Source organism: Rhamphochromis longiceps, linkage group LG7 (genome assembly GCF_057381845.1).
Source record: "Rhamphochromis longiceps isolate RC_006_pf linkage group LG7, R_longiceps_female_GT1.1, whole genome shotgun sequence".
Taxonomy (NCBI): Eukaryota; Metazoa; Chordata; class Actinopteri; order Cichliformes; family Cichlidae; genus Rhamphochromis; species Rhamphochromis longiceps.
Window position 1 is genome coordinate 51,036,110 of NC_140563.1, and position 20,559 is coordinate 51,056,668.

Here is a 20,559-nt window from a genome sequence, read left to right on the forward strand (position 1 = left end):
TATATTTGTCTCTGCTAAAGCATCAGTTAAAATACAAATAAAGTTAATATCAGTGACTGAAATTCTGAAAAATATAAACAGTGTGGTTTCTAATTGTTTAAGCAACAGGCACAGTCTGTGCAGTTCAGTGTTGCTGATTGTAAATGCGGCACTTTCATGTTAAAAGCTCTTCATCAGCGTCCTTTGAGTTTTAATCAGCATTTGGAACGGTCTCAAGAAGGACTTCATCATAGGCAGCGCCTCAATGTGACACACCTCTTTCAAACTGGATCTGCGTGTGTCCATCATATGAAGGCTTTGCACAATCGCACAAACACAAATAAATCTCAGTTACTTTGGTAAATTGCTTTTTTTCTCAGTAGCAGAGACTGTCACAAACCTGTGTCTGTCCTGACGTCCGTGGCGCTAGCGAGTGTTGCTTTTTTGGCGGCTTTGATGAAGGACTTTGCTACCACCATGATGATGCTTTCTTTTAACCAGTGAAAACACTGCCTCAACATCTCCTAAATGGACAGGAGCAAAAGTTTACGCTGACTCTTATAATCCCCAGAGGACCAATCCAAATACCTCTGACCTTTGCTCTACCATCCGTTTGACATTTCTTTTAGCTTAAAGCAGGGGTGAGTGACTCCAGGCCTCGAGGGCTGGTGTCCTTCAGGTTTTAGATGTGTCTTTGATCCAACACAGCTGATTTAAATGGCTAAATGACCTCCTCAACATATCCTGTGATTCAGGTGTGTTGACCCAGGGTGAAATCTAAAACCTGCAGGACACTGGCCCTGGAGGCCTGGAGTTGCCCACCCCTGGCTTAAAGTGAAATGCTGAATGGTTTTCCAGCAAAGTGTTGCAAATAGACTCGGCAAACACTTTATCAAGGACTGCACAGCAACACTGGAGACTTCATTTGCTCTGAAAACGCCTTCAATTCTTCCAGAGAATCAAAACAGGGGCATTATGGAAGTAGCCACTAGATGACCTTAAATAGTGTCTAAAAGGGGGTGACAAAGGTCAGGTGCAGTACTCAGATATGCTGTGCAATCTAAGCTGTGATTGACTTGAAGGGAGTGAACTGTGCCAAGAAAGCATTCCTCATATCATTACACAGCTCAGTGTTCAACTCACCATTTTACCACATTTGTTTTGAAAGAATCAGTTTGCAGTTGATGCAGCAAAGCTTCAGCGTCAGAAAGCAGCCAGTGAATTTTGACCTTAAAGTCCTCCATTGTTCTTCACTTTTTTTCTCCCTCTGCCTTTTATTTTCCTCCCTGCTTTGCCTCATCGTCCGCTATCCCAGGAACGGCTAGACTTCCGAGGACCTCTGACTGTGTCTGTGGAGTTCGGAAAAGCTGATGAAGAAGGTCCTGTGCTGGATGAAAGTCTTCCCAAATCCATCAATGCCAATGTAAGACCACTTATATCACTTATGGTTTCTTTTAGTAAAATAATCGACTAGTTACACTAAGCAGAACATTTAAAGTTGCAGACAGGAAGAATTTGACCCCGGTCTGTCTTTATAATCCCGTAGCGAGGACACGGGTTTTCTTTTCTGGCTGCTGATACAGTGCATTAGCTTCTGCAACAGCTGACTACCATCCTTCAGTTTCAGCCCCCATTAGTGCTTCAGCACCAGCAGCCAGGACCATCTTCCCACACCCCCACATGCATATTTCCTCTAACAAGAGGGTTCCCAGATTATTGGTTGGAGTGCGTGATGTTTCCCGACAAAGCTGGGAAACATCACAGGAGGATTCAGCTTCAGCATGCACTAGAAAATGCATTTAAAGCCCGTACGCATTAGTCGCATTGTTATCTTTGCTCACACGTAAACGCACAACCACATATGTTGCAGATCCCGTCTCCCCTCATGCTGCGTCACGGGGACCTCTCCTGTTATTGTTATTGACAGGAAGAGAAGGGGACAAACACCCAGAGAAGAGGAAGTTATCAAACGGAAGTGTTTTTCTTTTGACATTGCACTGCAAATGATATTCCAATCCCATCCTTTTTGGGAGAGAAGATACTGTTGATCTTATCAGTCCAGTGGGAGACTATTAGGAATGGGAACAAATGCGACTGTGAGCCTGAAACACTCTCAGGGGGGAAAGGCAAAGGAAATGAAGGTCATCTAAAGGAACACGTCTTCTCAGGGGTGCAAACAAACATGCAGCTTATTTTCATTCTTATTGCTAATTTCACAAGTTATCTACTGGACTGAGTATATTCATACTTCAATATGAGGCTATGAGAGTTTGAGTCTTTACCACGATTGGCTTGCAAAGTAGTTGTGAAGTCACGCAGTCATCTTGTATGTACAGATCTTGAACTCGTACAAGCATCATTCTGCAAGGCCAAGTAAAAATGCAGCTTTTGGAAATATTTAATTTGTTATTTTCTTAAAAATGTCTTGTAGATTACTTTAATGGACTGTGGAAACAAAACTCAGACGTGCATTCCTGACCTCTCCCTGAAGGCTAAATGTGATGAGCAAAGGTTAGTGGAATTATTATTATTATATCGTTGTTATAAAACCAAAAACGAGCATGACAGATCTTAGTTTGAGCATTTGTTTCCGTGTTTGCACCGGTTTCAGTTAAATACAGGAATTTAAATGAATTGCAGCTTTTTCAGAAATGGGTTTGTGTATATTTATACACATATATATTTTTCTTGAATGTTATTCTGTACTATTTCTTTCTCATATCAGAGTTGTTACTTGATGTGTTGTAAGTCGTAGTTTTGGAGTCATTCAGCCGAGTCCAGAGTATCCAGAGTATGACTGCACCCTTGTGTTGATGTGTGTGCATCGCATCCAACCGTTCTGACTTTTTATTTTTTATGTACTTCTCCAGTAAATTGATCAAAGAAAAGGAAATCATTTATTTGAATATCACCGTTAAAAACCTCAAAGACAAAGCTTATAACACCAACGTGAAAATCAACTTTACACAAAACATCAACTTTGTGAACGTAGAGGTAAGAACCCTTTCCCTCCTCTCTCTGCGCTACTTGACTTTACGGACTGAAGCAATGCGTGTAATTCTGTGACTACAACTCTTCAGCCAGATACAAAGACGACCACTGTAAATGACACCGAAGTGAGCATTGAGGTGGGGTACCCCTTCTTGGGAAACAACGAAGAGGTTAGTTTCATCTGCCTTGTGCAGGATCTGTAAAACATCTTACCTGTACAATATTTCTTTACCTCTGCTCACTAAACCTATGGTTTGATGTCAAATCCACAGGAAACAATAACAGTGAAATTTGAGGTGAATCTCAAATATTTTCAGAAGGAAATTGAGTTCACCGTGACAGCTACAAGGTGAGAGGATCCCTCCATCTTTCTGCACATCATCAGGATAATAATAATAATTCTGGAAAAAAGGATGAAAAAGATTTGTTTCTGCTTATTTCTGTGATTAATTGTCCAAAATGGTGGATGGATGTTCTGTTAATTTTACGTATGCATGTAAATTGTATTTTTGTAGTGACAATGAAGAAGATTTCTCTACCATGCACGACAACAGAGCGACTATCTCCATCCCTGTCAAGTATGAACTTGGACTCACGTTCAAAGTAGATGTAAAGTGAGTAGCTGTGAATCGACACCTTTGCATTAAAGCTACATTATTCACTTTTCTTTTCTTTTTTTTAGCCAGACAAGTAAAAGTTTCCAATATTATTGATGATGATAATAATAATATTAGCATTTCCTTTTATATTGGAATAAAAAGGTGTTAGTACCACAACCGAGTCAGTCATTGTGCTGTGTTTCCCTCCTTGTTAACCAAGCCAGGAGCTTACGATTCACGCCAACATGCACGTAACGATAACGGCACCGTCATCTGGATTTGTAGTCTGGGGATTGTGAATGATGTGATTGTATATGGAAATGTATAAACACATAACATTCAACCACTCAAACTCATTTTCAATTCATGAACGACAACAATTATTATATTTTAGTATTAAAAATGTCATTTAGATTTAAAAGCTGATCGATACTGCTGGATTAACCACTATAGAAACATGATTTTGGTAATTACCACTGCTGGTAATGTAGGACAGGTGTGGCAGAATCGTGGTCTAATATAGCAGCTTTTATTTACTAAGTAATAAGAAGAATAAACAAAAAAACAAAACATTTATTGATTAATAAAGTCAGTGGAATTCATTAATTGCTTTTACTTTAAGGTTATTTAGGGTTTCTCACACATAGTTTGACCCTTGACCTTTTTCAGGCTGTAAAATGGGGTTAAAAGAAGAATGAATGTTGTATTGACATCCTTTCAAAATGTTTGGAAGGTGATATTTGCCTTTGTTTGCATCTTGTGCTGCCAGCAAGTGGCCTAAATATGTTAATGCAGGTAAAGTTAATGCACATAGACTGATGGCTTATTCAGCATTAGTGAAGTTGGACTGTAAGGAATTAGGAAGACCTCAAGAGTGTACTTTTTTTAGACTTTTGGTTCTATTTCCTATAACTTTATTAGACACATCATTTTGCGTCTGAAGCTCTGATTGAGAAGTGAAGGATGTAAAAAGGATGTCCCTTTCAGGTCGCCTTTGAACAACCACATTGAAATAACACAAGAGGATAAGTACCCCTCGAAATTCAGTGACATCAGTATGATTGGAGAAGAGGTCAACATCACCTACACGGTAACATCTGCACGCAGTGATCATTTTGGATGATTTATAATACAAGCACAGAACTTCTAGCTCACATGTGGCACAGGGTGTCGGTAATATGAATTCCACTCCTTTTCTGTGTCTCACATGTCCTCAGGTGGAAAAGTTACATGACGGGGTGACTCCAACCCTTGGCCTTGAAGTGAAATATCCTTTTGAGTCTCCGAGGAAGAACACGTTACTGTACCTGACGCACGTCACCTACTCAAATGTAAGTGTGCTTCCATGGATATGCAAGCGTATGCGAAGAAACAGACCAACGTCCGTTTCGTTTTCTCCCTACTCTGCAGATGATGTGTGACACAAAAGGACAGATCGATCTTTTTAAAATTAACTCCTCAGAGGTTAAAGAGGTGAAAGTGGAAAAAGAGACGCTCAGTAACTACCTGCTGGTGAGTGATGACATTCGTGTTCTACAGATCGCTGAACTCTTCCTGCACCCGTCTTACGTGTTTAATTTCCTCTGCAGCAAGACAGCCACACAAAGTTTGAATCGTTTAACTGCTCGATTTCTGAAGGCCAAAAGATCGCTCAGCTCAACGTGGCGTTCAGATTGTGGAAACCTACGTTTATCGAGGTACGTTTTGAGATGCGACGTCGCTGGGTGCTTTTGGCTTGTCTGGCTCTCTCTGACCAGCTCTTTCTCATGGGTTGCGATAAATATTAAATACAATATAGTATTGGAAAAAAAGCAGGCTGACAGCTGTCTGATTGATGGACAGAAAGGAAATAAAATACTTAAATATCTATCTTTACAGAGCGAGTTTTCCGGTCTATACTTGGTGGTGAACGGGACTTTGGACATCAGGAAGCAGGAGGACGTGTTTGAAGTGAACAGCAACGACATGACCAGAAGTGTAAGTCAGAAGGTTCTGGTATAGTAAGCATGTGACATCTCATTATCATTAAATGCTTATGTATGTTTACATATATGTGCATATTTAGAGTATGTACTGTATTTTTCCTCTAAACAGGTCAGTATCCAGGTTTCCAAAGATACTGTCAGAGGAATCCCGTTCTGGATCATTATCGTCAGTATCCTGATAGGACTGCTCATCTTAGCACTCGTTATCTTCATTCTGTGGAAGGTAATATTCTGCAAACTATTTCAAATCATTGTGACCGTGTGACATCTTGTCACTGCAGAGCACACTCAAAAGAATTGTGGTGGAATAGTGGTTAGCTTGCTACGTCACAGTGGTGGCTTCTCTCCAGAGTACCTGCAAAGTCCGAAAACATGCAATTAGCAGGATTAGGTTAATTGAGGATTATAAATTGCCTATAGGTGTGTGAATGGTTGTCTCTGTTAGCCCTGTACCATCGGATGTACCCCGACTCTCACCCTGGGATAGGCTCCTGTCAACCCCCCTGGACCCTGAATTGGATAAGTGAAAGAGAATGGATGGATGCCTAAAAAACTTAAGTGTTTCAAATGGCTATGTGTGTTTGGGCTTTATATTGTTAGCTGATAAAACTTTTGTCTCAAGATCATCACTTCTGGCTCCAAAAAGCCAAAACATGTACGGCCATAGCGCTAGCAGGGAAAATCGTGGTAACCACAAGATGGTTTATGTAAAGTTTATGCTTTAATCCTGATTTTAAGACAGATGATGACAGAAACTCTCAGCAAGAAAGCTAATAAGCATATGTCCAAAAATGTCAAAGTATCCTTTTCTGTTTTAAGTGGTTTTGTGACTCACTTTTCTGCTCTTCCAGTTTGGCTTTTTCAAGAGAAAATCCAGGGACTATCCAAAGGAGGAAGAGGCAGAGTGACGTATCCAAACAGCCACCCACCATCAGGACCTACAAACTAACAGACAGACATAGGAAACGCCATAAGACCCACTGATATTAGTGCTGTGACAGATTGACTGCCTGGAAAACAAAACAACACAAACAGCATTATCTTCACTGATTCCTGCACTGGCATGTATCAGGTAAAGCTTGCAAATACTTCTAAACTCTTTGATTTTCCAAGCGCTAGATTATAACACTGGAGCCGAAATGAAACTGGCTCACACGCGGAGACGGACACACTGACTATACAGAAGTATTTGCACATGCTATTTGTTCAACATGACCAACAAACAGTAACAGTACGCATCAAGTCCCATCAAGCAGTTCAAGAAGAGGAGCCAGAGGCGGGACGGAGGAGACCATCACTTGCAAGGCACCAAGTTGGCCAAAAAAGCACCATCTAACCAACTAACTCTGTGACATACAGCAGAAATCCAAAGGCTTCAGAGCTCCTGCAGCTGCACTCCAGCTTTAGAGGCAAAAAAAGTACTCAGGTTTTTTCACAATGAGGATCCAAAGTTGCTACTTTTATGCACGCTTCTGAGACAATATGTGAACTTTCCGTGTGTTGGACCAGTCTGTCTGATAGCTTACACCTTTGTGTGAAACTCTTTTGCTTGATTAGGTTTTTGAAACACTGTATTAGGTATTAAGTAGTTGTTGTTCTTGCTGAATTTAAACAGTATAAAATGGCACATTTTTAATGTCAAAATGTTTGTTAAAGACCAAAACCTGAATGCAATTGTTATTTTTTTACTTAAGAAAAGTTGCAGTCTGTAATTAATCTGTCATCACCTCGGTTACCATGGAGATACAGACTGCCGCGTCCTCAAAATCCAAATCTTTGATTGTACTGTAAATATATCTGGTCACAAATGTAAAGCTTAACATGTACAGGATCGTGTTTGGATTTAATTTAATGTTTGTTTGTTTTTTGGGGGGTTTTCAGATCGGTGGTCAGAGAAATGATTTTGCTCAGGTGCTACAAATATCATGAATAATGACATAAATATACACAATTTACACTCGAGAAAATGATATGGCTTTTGTCACATTTTCAGTGCTAAGATGTATGCAGATATGTAAATAATGGTATTTTTTGATTAAAAGTATTGAAAGTATAATTACTCCGTAGTGAAATATATATATATATAAAGACGAGGGTTTGTATCCACTATTTTGGTTTCATTTGATTGAAAATGATATTTCGAACCTGTTGAATGACTGTGTTCTGAATGCCGAGGCTGAGATATCACAGCAGATACTTTGATTTCCTTTTAACTTGCAAAATAGGAACTTAATAATCATCCAGTTTAGAAATATATGTCCAACTGTTCACTAGTTTCCTCTGTGTTGTAAAGGGATTCTCTGGTGGCTGTAGTGTGCACAAAGCATAGCACACTCTAGGCTTTCTCTTGCTTTAAAGTACCTTATTTGTACCTTTTTGTTTCCAAAGTTTGCACAGCTGCCCGATATTTTAGAAGAGATTATAATCTGAATTGAGGAGAAACATATTCTAGCCTCTTTTTGTAGCGTTTTCCCCTCATAACTATGTCTTAATGCTGAGGGAAATAAGCAACAATAAGAGGCAGCTCTTCTGTTTCTTAATACTCCTCAGCTCTCACTCCACTGGTGACATTAAAGCACATGTAATAAATTGTATATAGAGAATGTGTAGCTGTTAGGCAATTTTTGGATTGTGTGGCCACGTTGGGTTCACGCACGAGGGTGGAGTTCACCTCTCTTTGTTCAGTCAGAGCTTACTTACAGATCACAACTCCGAGGAACTGTAGCAAGCAAAGTGAGCTCCAGCCCAGCCTTCTACACTGCTGTGAAATCTTCACTGTAATGCACTGGTTTGTCAGAGTGTATGTGTCCTCATTAGCACAGATATATGAACTGAATCTGATGTACAAAAAAATAAATAATTTTTATAAAGAACATCACCATTTCTCTTGCATTTTGTTCAGACAAAGCACGCATCAGAACTGTGATCTGTTTAATACACTGCTCCCAATCTGTCATTAACCACATCCCAAAGGTGCTCTACTGATTGAGATCTGGAGATTATGGATGCGATTTGAGCACTGTGAACTCGCTATTATGTTCAAGAATGATTTGAGATTTGCCAGATGGTGTTATCCTGTTGGAAGCAGCCATCAGAAGATGGGTAGCAACAATACTCAGGTAGCTGTGGTGTATAAATGATGATTCGTTGGTACTGAAGGTCCCAAAGTGTGCCAAGAAATTATCCTCCACACCATTTTACCACCAGCAACCAGAACTTTTGACACAAGGCCAGATGGATCCATCATCTCAAAGCAGTCTGGTTATACATTCATCATCCAGAGAACTGCCACTCAATGGTTATCTTCTCTTTTTATGATGATTCTGTGTAAACCTTAGAGGTGTTTGCAGAAAAATCCCAGTAAACTTTCACATCATCAGTTTCTAAAATACTTAGACCAACACTATCAACCATGCCAACCTCAAACTTCAGGTGGTCTCAAGCATGTCTTCATGCATAAATACATAACCTGTGGGTTAATTTCAGTTCGTACCATGTGACTGGATGAACGTGATGAACATGATACCTTCTTCCAGTCTTCAGTAGTCCAACGGCGGTGTTTCATGGCCCAACCCTCTTTGTGTTATTCTGACGTGTTAGCAGTGGCTTTCGTGCTGCAACTCGTCCTGTCAAACCTGCAGCTTGAAGTCTTGTCTTCACAGGTGAAACGCAGGCTTGCTTACTATCACCACTATTAAGCTGTGCTTGAAGCTGTTGTCCTGTGATGATAGGCAGTATCACACAAGCTGTTAACTCTCAGAAACTCATCCTCTGATTCAGTTGTGGCTTTGGGTCTGCCAGACCGCTTCCCGTGACAGTTTGCCCTAGTTTCTGAGTGCCTTTTGATGGTAAACAGGGTGATCCGAAGGGCCAGCTCTGTTCTAGGATGCCCTCTGGACCCAGTGGAGGTGGTGAGTGACAGGAGAACGGCGGCTAAGCTGTCATCCCTGATGGACAACATCTCCCACCCCATGCAGCAGACTGTGACAGCACTGAGCAGCTCCTTCAGTGGGAGACTGCGGCACCCACGGTGTGGGACGGAGAGATTTCGCAGGTCTTTCCTCCCCACTGCTGTCAGACTCCATAATAAAGACTTTAACTGATCAAGCACACACATCCATACATATGCAATAACACTAAGTGCAATAATCCTTTCTTTCATCGTTGTATTTTTACTCAGTTGTATATAGTATTTGTATTTGTATTCTATTTTTATCTTATTGTATATTTATTTTATTTTATTCTACTGTATATAGTATTTTATTTTATTCTATTCTGTACAGTTGTGTACTGTATTTATTCTTATTGTATTCTAATTTTTGCCTCATAACTCTTGCACTGTCCACTTCCTGCTGTGACAAAACAAATTTCCCACGTGTGGGACTAATAAAGGTTATCTTATCTTATCTTATCTTATCTTATCTTAAAGGAAACTGTGCTCACTGACACTTTTTTGCAAGTTCTCTGTAGGAAAGACCTACATTTTGAAGTGTTATGATGGTCGGTCTCTCTTCCATTGTTAATTGCCTTTTTCTAGCCCTTTTTGTAGCAACACACTACTTTCTGCAGTACAATACTGTTCAACTGATGCTCACGAGGGTATGGTACCACAGTGTGTTTCAACACTGATTTTATGCAGTCAAAGGGGGTTGTAAGTAATTCAGAAAAGTTGGAACATCTGTAGGAATTAGTAGCATCAGTTTTTGAACCTCCATTGCTGCAGAGCAGCTTTAAATTGTTTACCCATTTTGTGTTCCCTGAAAAGGGCCTTTTTTATGATTCTGAAATGTACATTATTTTTCACTTTTGGGTAACCTTAGCGTTTTGTTCACCACTTACCTTTGTACCATTTAAGCTATTCATTGGACTTTAACAGCTTGAATTGCAATAAATAACTGGGAAATAAATTGGGATGTTCTGAAAACTTTTGTCCTGTAGTGTAGCTATATATTGTTGTTTTCTTTTATAATGACAAAATAAGGAGTATGCACTGAAGCAGTTCATCTAAAAGTAATGGTCAAATAAAATGCAATGCAAGCAATCTAATGTGCTAATAACCTCAGTCATGTGTCACAAACAAAAGGATTTATCTGGGACACAGGCCCTTAAAAATGTATTTGTTTTTTATGCTGAGAGAAACTCTTTTGTTTAAACATATAACTTATGCTATGTTTCAGGCAAAATGTGGTTAAAGAATTGGTGCATCACAGCAGCACAGTCCGGGTCGAGTGATTTTATAGCAGACAGCGCCGCCTAGTGTTCATTCACAGCACTCACCCATAAGTGACACTGGGAGGGGAAGCAGTACAAACTGTAAGCTGCTGGGGGATCCATCTTGCCTGAAAAAACAGACCAGGCTGAAAGATTTTTCAGTTTATTGACTCAAAAACTGCATCGTTCCCCATTAGACGTGTTGGGGAGCCCGAGGAGGGGGCTGTGTCGCTGTTTGTAGGATGTCCCGACATGAGGGTGAGTTGATAAACAGGTCCACGGCGCCCCGGTTGAAGGCTACATTACCTGAGCAGCTAGCTTCTGGGGCTAGCTTTGCTAACTGCTTGCTCATGTCTGAGAGGGTTGTTGCGCTTTTCGCCGTGTGTTACTAGGCTTGTCCCTTGTCGTGTGTGTTTACTGTCAACAGTTCTGCTGTACACACCTGTCTCGTGTTTTCTAAATCGAGGCTGGAGCGTTTTTACTTCACTCGACCTGTTCGCAAAAATACGGCAGCAGAGCAGCAGTTAGCCGTTGCTAGGTACTGCGTTACCTTACATTAGCCGGGCTAGCGAGCAAGCTAATGTATGCTAATTCAAGGAGTCGTTGGTTTACCTGTGACTTTTTCGTTACTTATACCGGCACTGATAAGTTATTCAGCGTCTTACATCCCGATATTGCTGTCACAACATTTTGCTCATATTCAGAGTATTTATTCATTGAGAGCTTGGAGCTATTCAATTAGCGCCATACTGTCCCGTCTGGTCACACACTGCTGTTAGCGAATGCACTGTCATCAAGAAGACTGAAAGTCTAAGGCCTCTGACTGTATAACCAGTAACTAAGTTGGCTAACTAGCAGCCTGCTCGTAAGCAGGGTTTAAGTTACGATCAGTGTAACCGAAAACTTCAGCTTTGGCTAATTTCATTCAAACATTTCAAGACCTGCCAGGTGTTGTCCCGTCAAATTGCCTCAGAAGTTTTAAAAGAAGCACTATAATGCAGACATGATCGCAGTAGCTTTGTTAACCATTCTTGGACCGAGGGTGAATTATCTGAGGTTATATGTTCAAGGTACAACAGAGGTATCTAATAATCTGCTTCGTGGTCCTCTGCTGGACCAGTTAGTTTTTCAGCTGAGACTAGGATTGTGCAGATGGTTAAAATTCATTTTAAGCAAGATACTCAGTTACTTATCCTGTTGAGCTTGCTTCTGTCTAACCAAGCCTCAAAGTAACTCCCAACGCGGCCTGTTGCAGTTTGATTGGTTTCTTTATGTCAGCATCTGTTTAATAACAGATATCTTTTGTGCATATTGTTCCTTCAGGTCTCTGTTGTTAGATGTGAGATGAGTCAGAGAAAACTCCCTTAATACTTGTTTACATATTTACTAACACTTGCCAAATAAGGCACTCTGTAATGTCAGGAAATGTCAGCATGATGTCTCATTGAAAACAGCTTTTTATTCCCCCTTTCTGCCTATGCCCAGCCCCCCCCCCCCCCAAACCAATTTAGGTGTTGTCGGTCTGGGGGGGGGGGGGGGGGGATAAAAACAAGGAGCAGCCTGCTGCCTGAAAAAGAGTGAACTGTGTTAAAAGTGAGCAATGAAAGCTGCTTTCAGATAAATCTGAGTTGGTTGTGAAGTCTGCTGGAATGTCAGCGTTCTTCATTGCTGGCACTTGTTGGTTGGTGCCACTCCAAAACGCATGCTTGTGTAAGTGAGACTGGCCTGCAGATATGGGATCGCCTTCTCACAGTCAGCCTCTGAGACGCCTTTATAAGGAATTTGTGAAAGTATTGTCAGGCCCACGTGTTTTATTTCCTATTCTCCGTTTCTGTTTTGCAGGTGTGAGCTGCGATGCGTGTTTAAAGGGCAACTTTAGAGGAAGACGGTTCAAGTGTTTAATTTGCTACGACTACGACCTGTGCGCGTCGTGCTACGAGAGCGGAGCCACGACAACAAGGCACACCACAGAGCACCCCATGCAGTGTATATTAACCAGGGTAGACTATGGTAAAGACCTTACTCTGTGGGTTTCTGATTATATGCATGATCGCCATGCCTGTTGTACGGGATGGTGATACTGCTAAGGACTCCAAAGTGTGATTACAAGCCATTCAGCACATTTTCAGCAATAAATATTGTTGATTATTGAAAGTAATCATCAAAATAGTGATGAACATCAATACGAGCTGTTGTGTTTGATCATCTTCTTGCAGATTTGTACTATGGAGGAGACACTTTTTCAGTAGAGCAGCCACAGTCGTTCACATGTCCTTACTGTGGCAAGATGGGCTTCACAGAGACATCCTTACAGGAGCATGTCACCTCAGAGCATTCAGAGACTTCCACGGAGGTGGTGAGTACACTCACTGCACAAACGGAACTGCTCAGTACACTTTTGTGTACTATTATAAGCTTAGAAATGTCCTCATTTCTCTAAGCATCCTAGTTTACCTCTGCTATCCACTGGCATGCTCTGAATTTAGTCATCATTGTAATTCTCAGTTACTACACTTCAGCTATTCAGTGGCATTTTATGAGCATTCTCCACTGCTGAGCAAAGCAAGACAAAGGCTCAGGCTGCTCATACTGCTGACACCTGGCTGCCTAGTAGGTTGTCTGACCAACAGCTACTTGAGAGCGGGGGTGAAAAGATGCCATTGAAGCGTGTGACCAGAGCTAACTTATTATTTAACTTAGTATTTGTGTTCTTCATGACTCTTACTGCCAGATGAAATGGAAATTAAAATGAAGTCAGCATTTTCCACTTTTTGATTGTTTAATTTATCCTGTACAGATTCATTTTCTGTAGCAATAAGGTTTTTATTTTTTTTAGATTCATACCAAGTGATTGACCACAATTTTCTACTCATTGGCCCTGACTGGTCAAAAAAGGTTAATGGCAATAGCAGTTTAATAAAGTATATTCTTTAGCCTAACAGTTAAAGCTTTTACACACACACACATATATATATATGTGTGTGTGTGTGTGTGTGTGTGTGTGTGTGTGTGTGTGTGTGTGTGTGTATAAGTACCCTAAACCAGTAGTTCCCAAACTACCGTACGCGTACCCTCGGGGGTACGCAAGTGGCTGTAGGGGGTACGCGTGGGTTGGGGTTGGAGTGGGGATCAAAAGTTTTAAAAGCCGAAATTTGCGCTAATGCAGTTTTTTTTTGCCTGTCAAATACATGACTATATACCACCCTCTGGTGTTCAGCAAAAAAATAGCTCTGACAAAATACATGGGCGTGATTTGCCCAAATGACTGACACCTAACAGTTGAAGTTGCCTCCAAGCATTCAGTGCAGCGCGAAAATGGACAAGTGGTTAACAAGAAAAAAAGGCCCTACCACAGAGACACCGGCCACAACAACCAATAAGCTCATATCTGAAGATGCATTTTCCAGTGACCGCACAGGTGATTGTTCAACAACAATGTGTTCGTCAGATTTGGATGCTAGCAGTGCTAGCAGGGATGTATCTGTGGTTACTAGCCAAGTGGCTAGCATAGCTGGAGCCAGCCATGTGGAAAGTGATGAAGTGTCTGATGCGGAGCGTCAAAGTGGGAGAAAGCATCACAGCACGGACTGTAACACAACCTCATCAAAGAAGCGCAAATATGATGACAATTATATTTCGCTGGGGTTTACGTGTATAAATATTGGTGGATTTCCCCGGCCACAGTGTGTTATTTGTGCAAAAGTATTGTCTCAGAACTCGATGAAACCTTCACTTTTGCGCAGACATTTAGAGACAAATCATCCCCATTTGAAAAATAAACCAAGGGAATATTTTGAGCGACAGCTAAAATCACTTTCAACAAGTAAAACCTGCATTCAGGTGCCAGATCTTATGAATAAAAACAGACTACAAGCATCTTACATGGTCAGTTACAGAGTGGCTAAAAACAACAAACCCCACACTATTGTGGAGGACCTCATTCTCCCTGCTGCTTTAGATATGGTAGGGACAATGTTGGGGGAAAAGGCAAAAAAGACGATACAGTCCATTCCATCATCAAACAATACTGTCTTACGGCGCATCAATGCAATGTCAGAAAATGTTTTACAGCAGCTACTTCTGCGCATACGCCACAGTGAATGTTATGCAATACAGCTAGATGAGTCCACGGATGTGGCTGGCCTGGCACATCTTCTCGTATATGTGCGCTACATTCATGAAGGAACCATCAAGGAGGACATGCTGTTCTGTAAACCGCTGGAACAAAGGACAACTGCCGCAGATATTTTTCAAAAGCTGGACACATTCATGAACACACATGGACTCGTGTGGGACAGATGTGTTGGCATCTGTACTGATGGCGCACGGGCCATGACTGGGAGACACGGAGGTGTGGTTTCGCGTGTGCAAGCAGTCGCGCCAGATGCCTCCTGGGTACACTGCAGCATCCACCGAGAGGCTCTTGCTGCAAAGGGAATACCTGTCCGTTTGAAACATGTTTTGGACACGAGTGTAAAAATGGTTAACTTTGTGAAAGCCAGGCCGCTGAACTCCCGCTTATTTGCTGCGTTGTGCAGCGAGCATGAGACATTATTACTCCACACAGAGGTTCGCTGGCTATCTAGAGGGAAAGTGCTGACCCGTTTCTTTGAGTTGAGGGATGAACTTAAAGTTTTCTTCAGTAACCATCCCTTTGAGCTGTCTGAACATTTGCATGATGAAGAGTACCTTACCTGCCTGGCTTATCTGTGTGATATATTTTCTCGTCTGAACGAGCTCAATCTCGGATTACAAGGCGTTTCTGCAACTATATTCAATGTTCAAGATAAAGTTGAGGCCATGATAAAGAAGTTAAACCTTTGGAAGAACTGCTTGGATACAAACAACACTGAAGTCTTTCCTGTGCTGCATGATTTTCTGTGCTCTAATGATCTCACACTATCTAAAAGTGTAAAGCGCGAATGTAACGTGCACCTTGAGGAGCTGGCGGTGCAGTTACGCCGATACTTCCCAGAGACGGACGGCTCAAATGATTGGATACGTCACCCGTTCACCGCCGTGCCTACTTCGTTATCACCGTCTGACCAGGAGAGCCTAATTGAAATCGCCACAGATGGATCTCTAAAAGTTGAACACGCTCAAAAGAACCTGGCGGATTTCTGGATAGGGCTGCGCACTGAACAGCCCGCGCTGGCTAAGCGCGCTGTCAAGACTCTGATGCCTTTCGCCACCACATACTTATGCGAAAAGGGATTTTCTGCTTTAACAAACATGAAAACAAAATACAGAGCAAGACTTTGTGTGGAAAACGATTTAAGACTCAGCCTTTCCCAAATTGAGCCAAACATTGAAGAGCTGTGTGCCTCTGCTCAAGCACATCCATCACATTAAATAAAGTTCTGTTTAATGAAAGTTCATGGCCTTTATGCTCTCGACAAAAAAGTGAATTCTAATAAATCCTTTGATACACTGCTAGTATTAAGTAGTAAAGTTTGTTATTAAAACTCTGTCATTACTAAAAAAATTGATAAATTCATTTGGTGGTGAGAAATAATCGACTGTGCAGTATTTATCTTTATGCATGCGATATTGAAATGTATTTATAGACACTAATTAAGAGTCGTTCGTAGTAGGGGGTATGCGGCTGAGGGTGACATGTCTCAAGGGGTACGTGGCTGGAAAAAGTTTGGGAAGCACTGCCCTAAACCTTTTGTGAGGTAGAAGAGTTGCTCCATGCAGACATGCCAGTTTGTATGATGAGCTCAATCTTTCTTTTTCAGATCTGTCCAATATGCGCTGCCTTGCCCGGAGGGGATCCCAACCATGTCACAGATGACTTCACAGCTCACCTCACTCTCGAACACAGAGCACCAAGAGATTTAATATCCTTTTCATTTAACCACACAATAGTGTCAAAATAAGCCTTTTTTTCTACATGAATTGTTTTAAATAGCAAGATTCTTCTGTGTGTGTGCACATTGTGACCGAATTTAACCTTAACAGTCCTCCTTTACGATGAGTCCAGCAGTGTGCGGCATGTACGCAGGATGTTCCACCCCGGGCGAGGACTGGGCGGCCCCAGAGCACGACGGACAAATATGCACTTTACTAGCGGCTCCACAGGGGGACTTTCATCCTCCTCATCACAGAGCTCCACTTACACCCCCAGTAACAGAGAGGCAATGGACCCCATCGCAGGTGAGCATCAGGAGTTTACCCACAATGTTTGCAAAATGCAGAAATGTTCCCCAAAAATGCAGCAATCGTTGTGTAAAAGTGACCAGTCATTGAATGTGACGTGTGAAAGATGCGCAAACAGAGAATGTAACATCACACACACGGTGAAGATAATGCAAAGTTTCAGTCAGGTTGGCCCAGATGTTAAAGAGGAGAAGAGTACATGCAGAAATATGTGCTACGATCATTATAGCATCAAGATTACAGTATTTATTATAAAAAATTAAAGTCAGACATTAGCGAGAAGAAGCAAAAGTAAAGGGTGTGCCTCATTTATAGATGGTTGTCAAGAAACAGTTTAGGCAGTCACATTTTGAAGTACCATATTTTGTTTTTAATCATCATACTGTGTTGCTTGCAAAAAAATGCACGTGTCCGAATCTTTCTTCGTGTTTTTACGCTGTTTTTTTTAGAAGTCTGTTTAATTTAGAAACAGTCATTTTTTTTCTTCTTCTTCTTTTTGTGTTTGTGTGCGCACGTCTCCTGCAGAGTTGTTGTCTCAGCTGTCAGGTGTGCGGCGTGCTGCAGGAGGGCAAATAAACTCGTCGGGACCTTCAGCCTCTCAGCTCCAGCAGCTCCAGATGCAGCTGCAGTTGGAGCGGCAGCAAGCTCAGGCGGCACGACAGCAAGTTGAGACGAGCCGACACGCGACGCGACGCGGCAACAACCCGGGCAACACCGGCGCCGCCGTCCCCCAGCCCAGCACAGCAACTGCCAACACCACCACCGTGGGTGAAAGCAATCCGGCGTCCTCGTCCCACAGCTCCCAGTTCCTATTAGCACGGTGAGTGGAGCAGGAGGTGGACTTTAGAGTTTGCCTATAAATCCATGTGTTTCTGCTAACAGACTGTCAGAACACAGATATCCAGCAACAACACACAACTGCTATAATAAAGTGTTTTGATAGTAAATACTAAGTTTGGTGATAACTGATGTTGGGAAGTAACTATTTATATTAAAACCATTCATTTTATAGTTTAGTAAGGTGCAGTGACTGAGGAAAAATATGTAACTGAATTATTTACGATGTAACTATAAAAGGTTACAGCTGGATACTTTTTTTGGCCTATTTCCAGAAAAGCAGGTCAGCAAAGCTCTTGACACAAATTGAGTGCAGCACCATCAGCACCATCAGGGGCTGGATGGAAAGGAACAGTCTCTGTCTAGACGAGCTGCTTTCATGTCACAGTGTGTTTCTCAGATTTGATACTCTGAGGAAACGTCGACAGTCAGTCCAAAAGTCCTCACGCCTCACATGTTATTTATGTTTAAACACTTATAGACTAAATTTACATGTGGATTTTGCTCATTGCCCATTGAGTTGGCTCTATATGCATTTATGAATGTACAGCTTTGTATTCAGCTTTATTGCCCAGTTTGATATATTTGTCAGAAAACTATGGAGAAGAGTCACAGGATTAGAGAAGTAACCAATCCCCCTGTGCTTTTCTGTCTTGTGATAAACAAAGCAAAATAAATTCTAGTAGAAAATAGTTCTGTGACTTGGTGCAGAAGACCGTATCGGAAATAATACTTCAGTAGATTGTTGATCATTTTTCCATTTCATGAACTTTTTAGGCATTAAGAAACAAAAATTGTTACCGAGCTTAAACGTGCAGACTGTAACCTCAGCAGAGTCCTTCTTACTGCTTTTAGTTAAAGTACTTCTTTGTACTGTAATATGTTTCTTACCTGTGTGAGTGTTAATGAATATAACCGTTCTGTAGGTTGAATGAACCCAAGATGTCAGAAGCAGAGCGGCAGTTCCTAGAAGGCGAGCGAGCCGACCGCAGCCTGTTTGTCCAGGAGCTGCTTTTGTCCACGCTGATGCACGAAGAGAGCTCCTCTTCAGATGAGGACGACCGCCGAGACTTCGGCGACTTCGGAGCGATGGGCTGCGTGGATATCATGCCTTTAGATGTGGCGTTGGAGAACCTCCAGCTTAAAGAGAGCAGCTCTACGGGGAAGGAGCCTCCGCCGCCGCCTCTTTGATGTCCGAGCATCAAGCAGACTGTGTCCTCCGTGCTGCAACTGTCAGTGATGGGCAGCAAACAGCAGCAGCAGCAGTCCCCCATACCCCAGCCTACCCCACCCCCAGCCTCACCCCCTCTCCCTCCCCTCCGATTTTCTGAGTTTGTTTTTGGTGATTGTAATTTCAGGCCTGTCACCACATTTGTTATATTGTAAACAAAAATAAATGAGAGCAAGTGGGATAAATGTGTGAGCGAGAGAAGAGAACTATATAAATCTATATAAAATATATATGAAGTCGATAATCAATCCACATTACTTTTCTTTTATCAGGTAAATGTTACAGGCAGCTGTGGCAGACCTTTGCTTCCTGTGACATGAAAACGGCTCTCCGTATAAATACTCCACATTCAAAAAGTGAAGAGGGCACAGGCTCCTCTGATGAAGCTGCTGTGTGTGTTTATGACTATTAATAAATAAAGTGCTTGGATGGGTTACCATTAACTACCGCATGCAGTTATTTGCAGCGTGCATGACTTAATGACCCTGTCATTAAAACCTTTTTAAAATCCCAAAGCTCACAATTGTTAAATGATCATTTCTAGGGATGCACTGATTGTTTTGTTTAGTTTGTTTTTGCTTTCGTGCTACATAAATTGAGGAACTCTCCAGTTTGAAATGCATAATGTCACATGACAGGCGAACAAAGGTCACTGCCGTCTTATTTAGAGATAGACGTCGGTGCATCCCTGGTTATTTCAGACGTGGTTAAGTATTGAAAGTGTAGAAGTTTGACAAAGACGGTGAAATCTGAAAGTGTATTTCGTCAGGTTTTCTTTGAAGTATTTAAAAAGGAGAAACGATTCGATTCTGCTGCAGTGTGTTTCTCAACCCTGCTCTCGCCTTTTTTAGTGTATCAGAGGGAAACTAGAGACGGGAGAAAGAAGCTCCTCTCTGATTTTGTTTTTTCTAGCTGGTATTGTTCAGCTATAAACTAAAGTCACAGTATACTTCTGAATTTATCGATGAGTGCAAAGTCCCGACTTCCTCCGTCATTCCTGTACAGGCTTCACACCGTTCCACATGCTTTTGATGCTCAATATCAGGACCTGGAGACTTTTCACGCAGGAGGTTTTTCTTTGTTTGGTTTTTGTTTTAATTTAACACCCTTTCTCTCTAAACTAGCACCTTCTATTTATTCATGTTTGTTTCCTGACTCTTTGGAGCCTTGGTGTGGATCATGCCACCTTCATGCCTTTACTTTCATCCTCTATGTAAAAATGCAATGAGATGTATATTAAATTTTGTTGGTTAACTTTCATAACGGTTCTAAGACATGGGCAGATTTTTTTTTTAAAGATGTAAATTTAGAATACAATAAATAACTGCGCACAGCTTTTAATGAAAGCAAGAGACACTATGCCTTTTGCAGCTTGTCTTATTATTTCAGAAAAAAACTAAAGTCCCGGGATGGGAACGTTAGCAGCTCTCCAGTCACTTTTTACTAATGAGATACCTGTCTGATTGAGCTTTAATAAATCCTAAATAACCACTGATTTAACCTTAACATTAGTCTGGATGTATCTGCCAACTGTAAGTGCACAACGTGTATAACGCAGTTGTAA

The 20,559-nt window shown here is 41.5% G+C and overlaps 2 protein-coding genes across 2 annotated transcripts in view; both read left to right on the forward strand.

Moving 5' to 3' along the window:
- itga1 (integrin, alpha 1) overlaps nt 1–8,413 on the forward strand; it is a 64,775-nt gene extending 56,362 nt beyond the window's left edge. Inside the window, exons 18-30 of the mRNA XM_085414166.1 lie at nt 1,295–1,402; nt 2,411–2,490; nt 2,850–2,973; nt 3,060–3,140; nt 3,243–3,319; nt 3,486–3,584; nt 4,557–4,659; nt 4,787–4,900; nt 4,980–5,081; nt 5,159–5,266; nt 5,448–5,546; nt 5,664–5,777; nt 6,406–8,413. Coding sequence (XP_085270292.1) covers nt 1,295–1,402; nt 2,411–2,490; nt 2,850–2,973; nt 3,060–3,140; nt 3,243–3,319; nt 3,486–3,584; nt 4,557–4,659; nt 4,787–4,900; nt 4,980–5,081; nt 5,159–5,266; nt 5,448–5,546; nt 5,664–5,777; nt 6,406–6,462 — 1,266 coding nt within the window. The 3' untranslated portion in view covers nt 6,463–8,413. The remainder of the gene's footprint in view (nt 1–1,294; nt 1,403–2,410; nt 2,491–2,849; nt 2,974–3,059; nt 3,141–3,242; nt 3,320–3,485; nt 3,585–4,556; nt 4,660–4,786; nt 4,901–4,979; nt 5,082–5,158; nt 5,267–5,447; nt 5,547–5,663; nt 5,778–6,405) is intronic.
- Nucleotides 8,414–10,842: 2,429 nt separating this feature from the next.
- kcmf1 (potassium channel modulatory factor 1) lies at nt 10,843–20,345 on the forward strand. The gene is made up of 7 exons (XM_085414167.1): nt 10,843–11,023; nt 12,608–12,775; nt 12,982–13,121; nt 16,507–16,608; nt 16,741–16,924; nt 17,453–17,747; nt 18,691–20,345. The coding sequence occupies exons 1-7, from the start codon at nt 11,008–11,010 to the stop codon at nt 18,953–18,955; spliced, it is 1,170 nt and encodes a 389-aa protein (XP_085270293.1). The 5' UTR covers nt 10,843–11,007; the 3' UTR covers nt 18,956–20,345.
- Nucleotides 20,346–20,559: the final 214 nt, after the last annotated feature.

Excerpts from the sequence above, each read along its gene's own strand:
- kcmf1 (XM_085414167.1), top strand. Across the intron at positions 12,776-12,981 it reads ATTAACCAGGGTAGACTATG|ATTTGTACTATGGAGGAGAC; the intron begins GTAAAGACCTTA and ends ATCTTCTTGCAG. Across the intron at positions 16,925-17,452 it reads GGCAATGGACCCCATCGCAG|AGTTGTTGTCTCAGCTGTCA; the intron begins GTGAGCATCAGG and ends CGTCTCCTGCAG.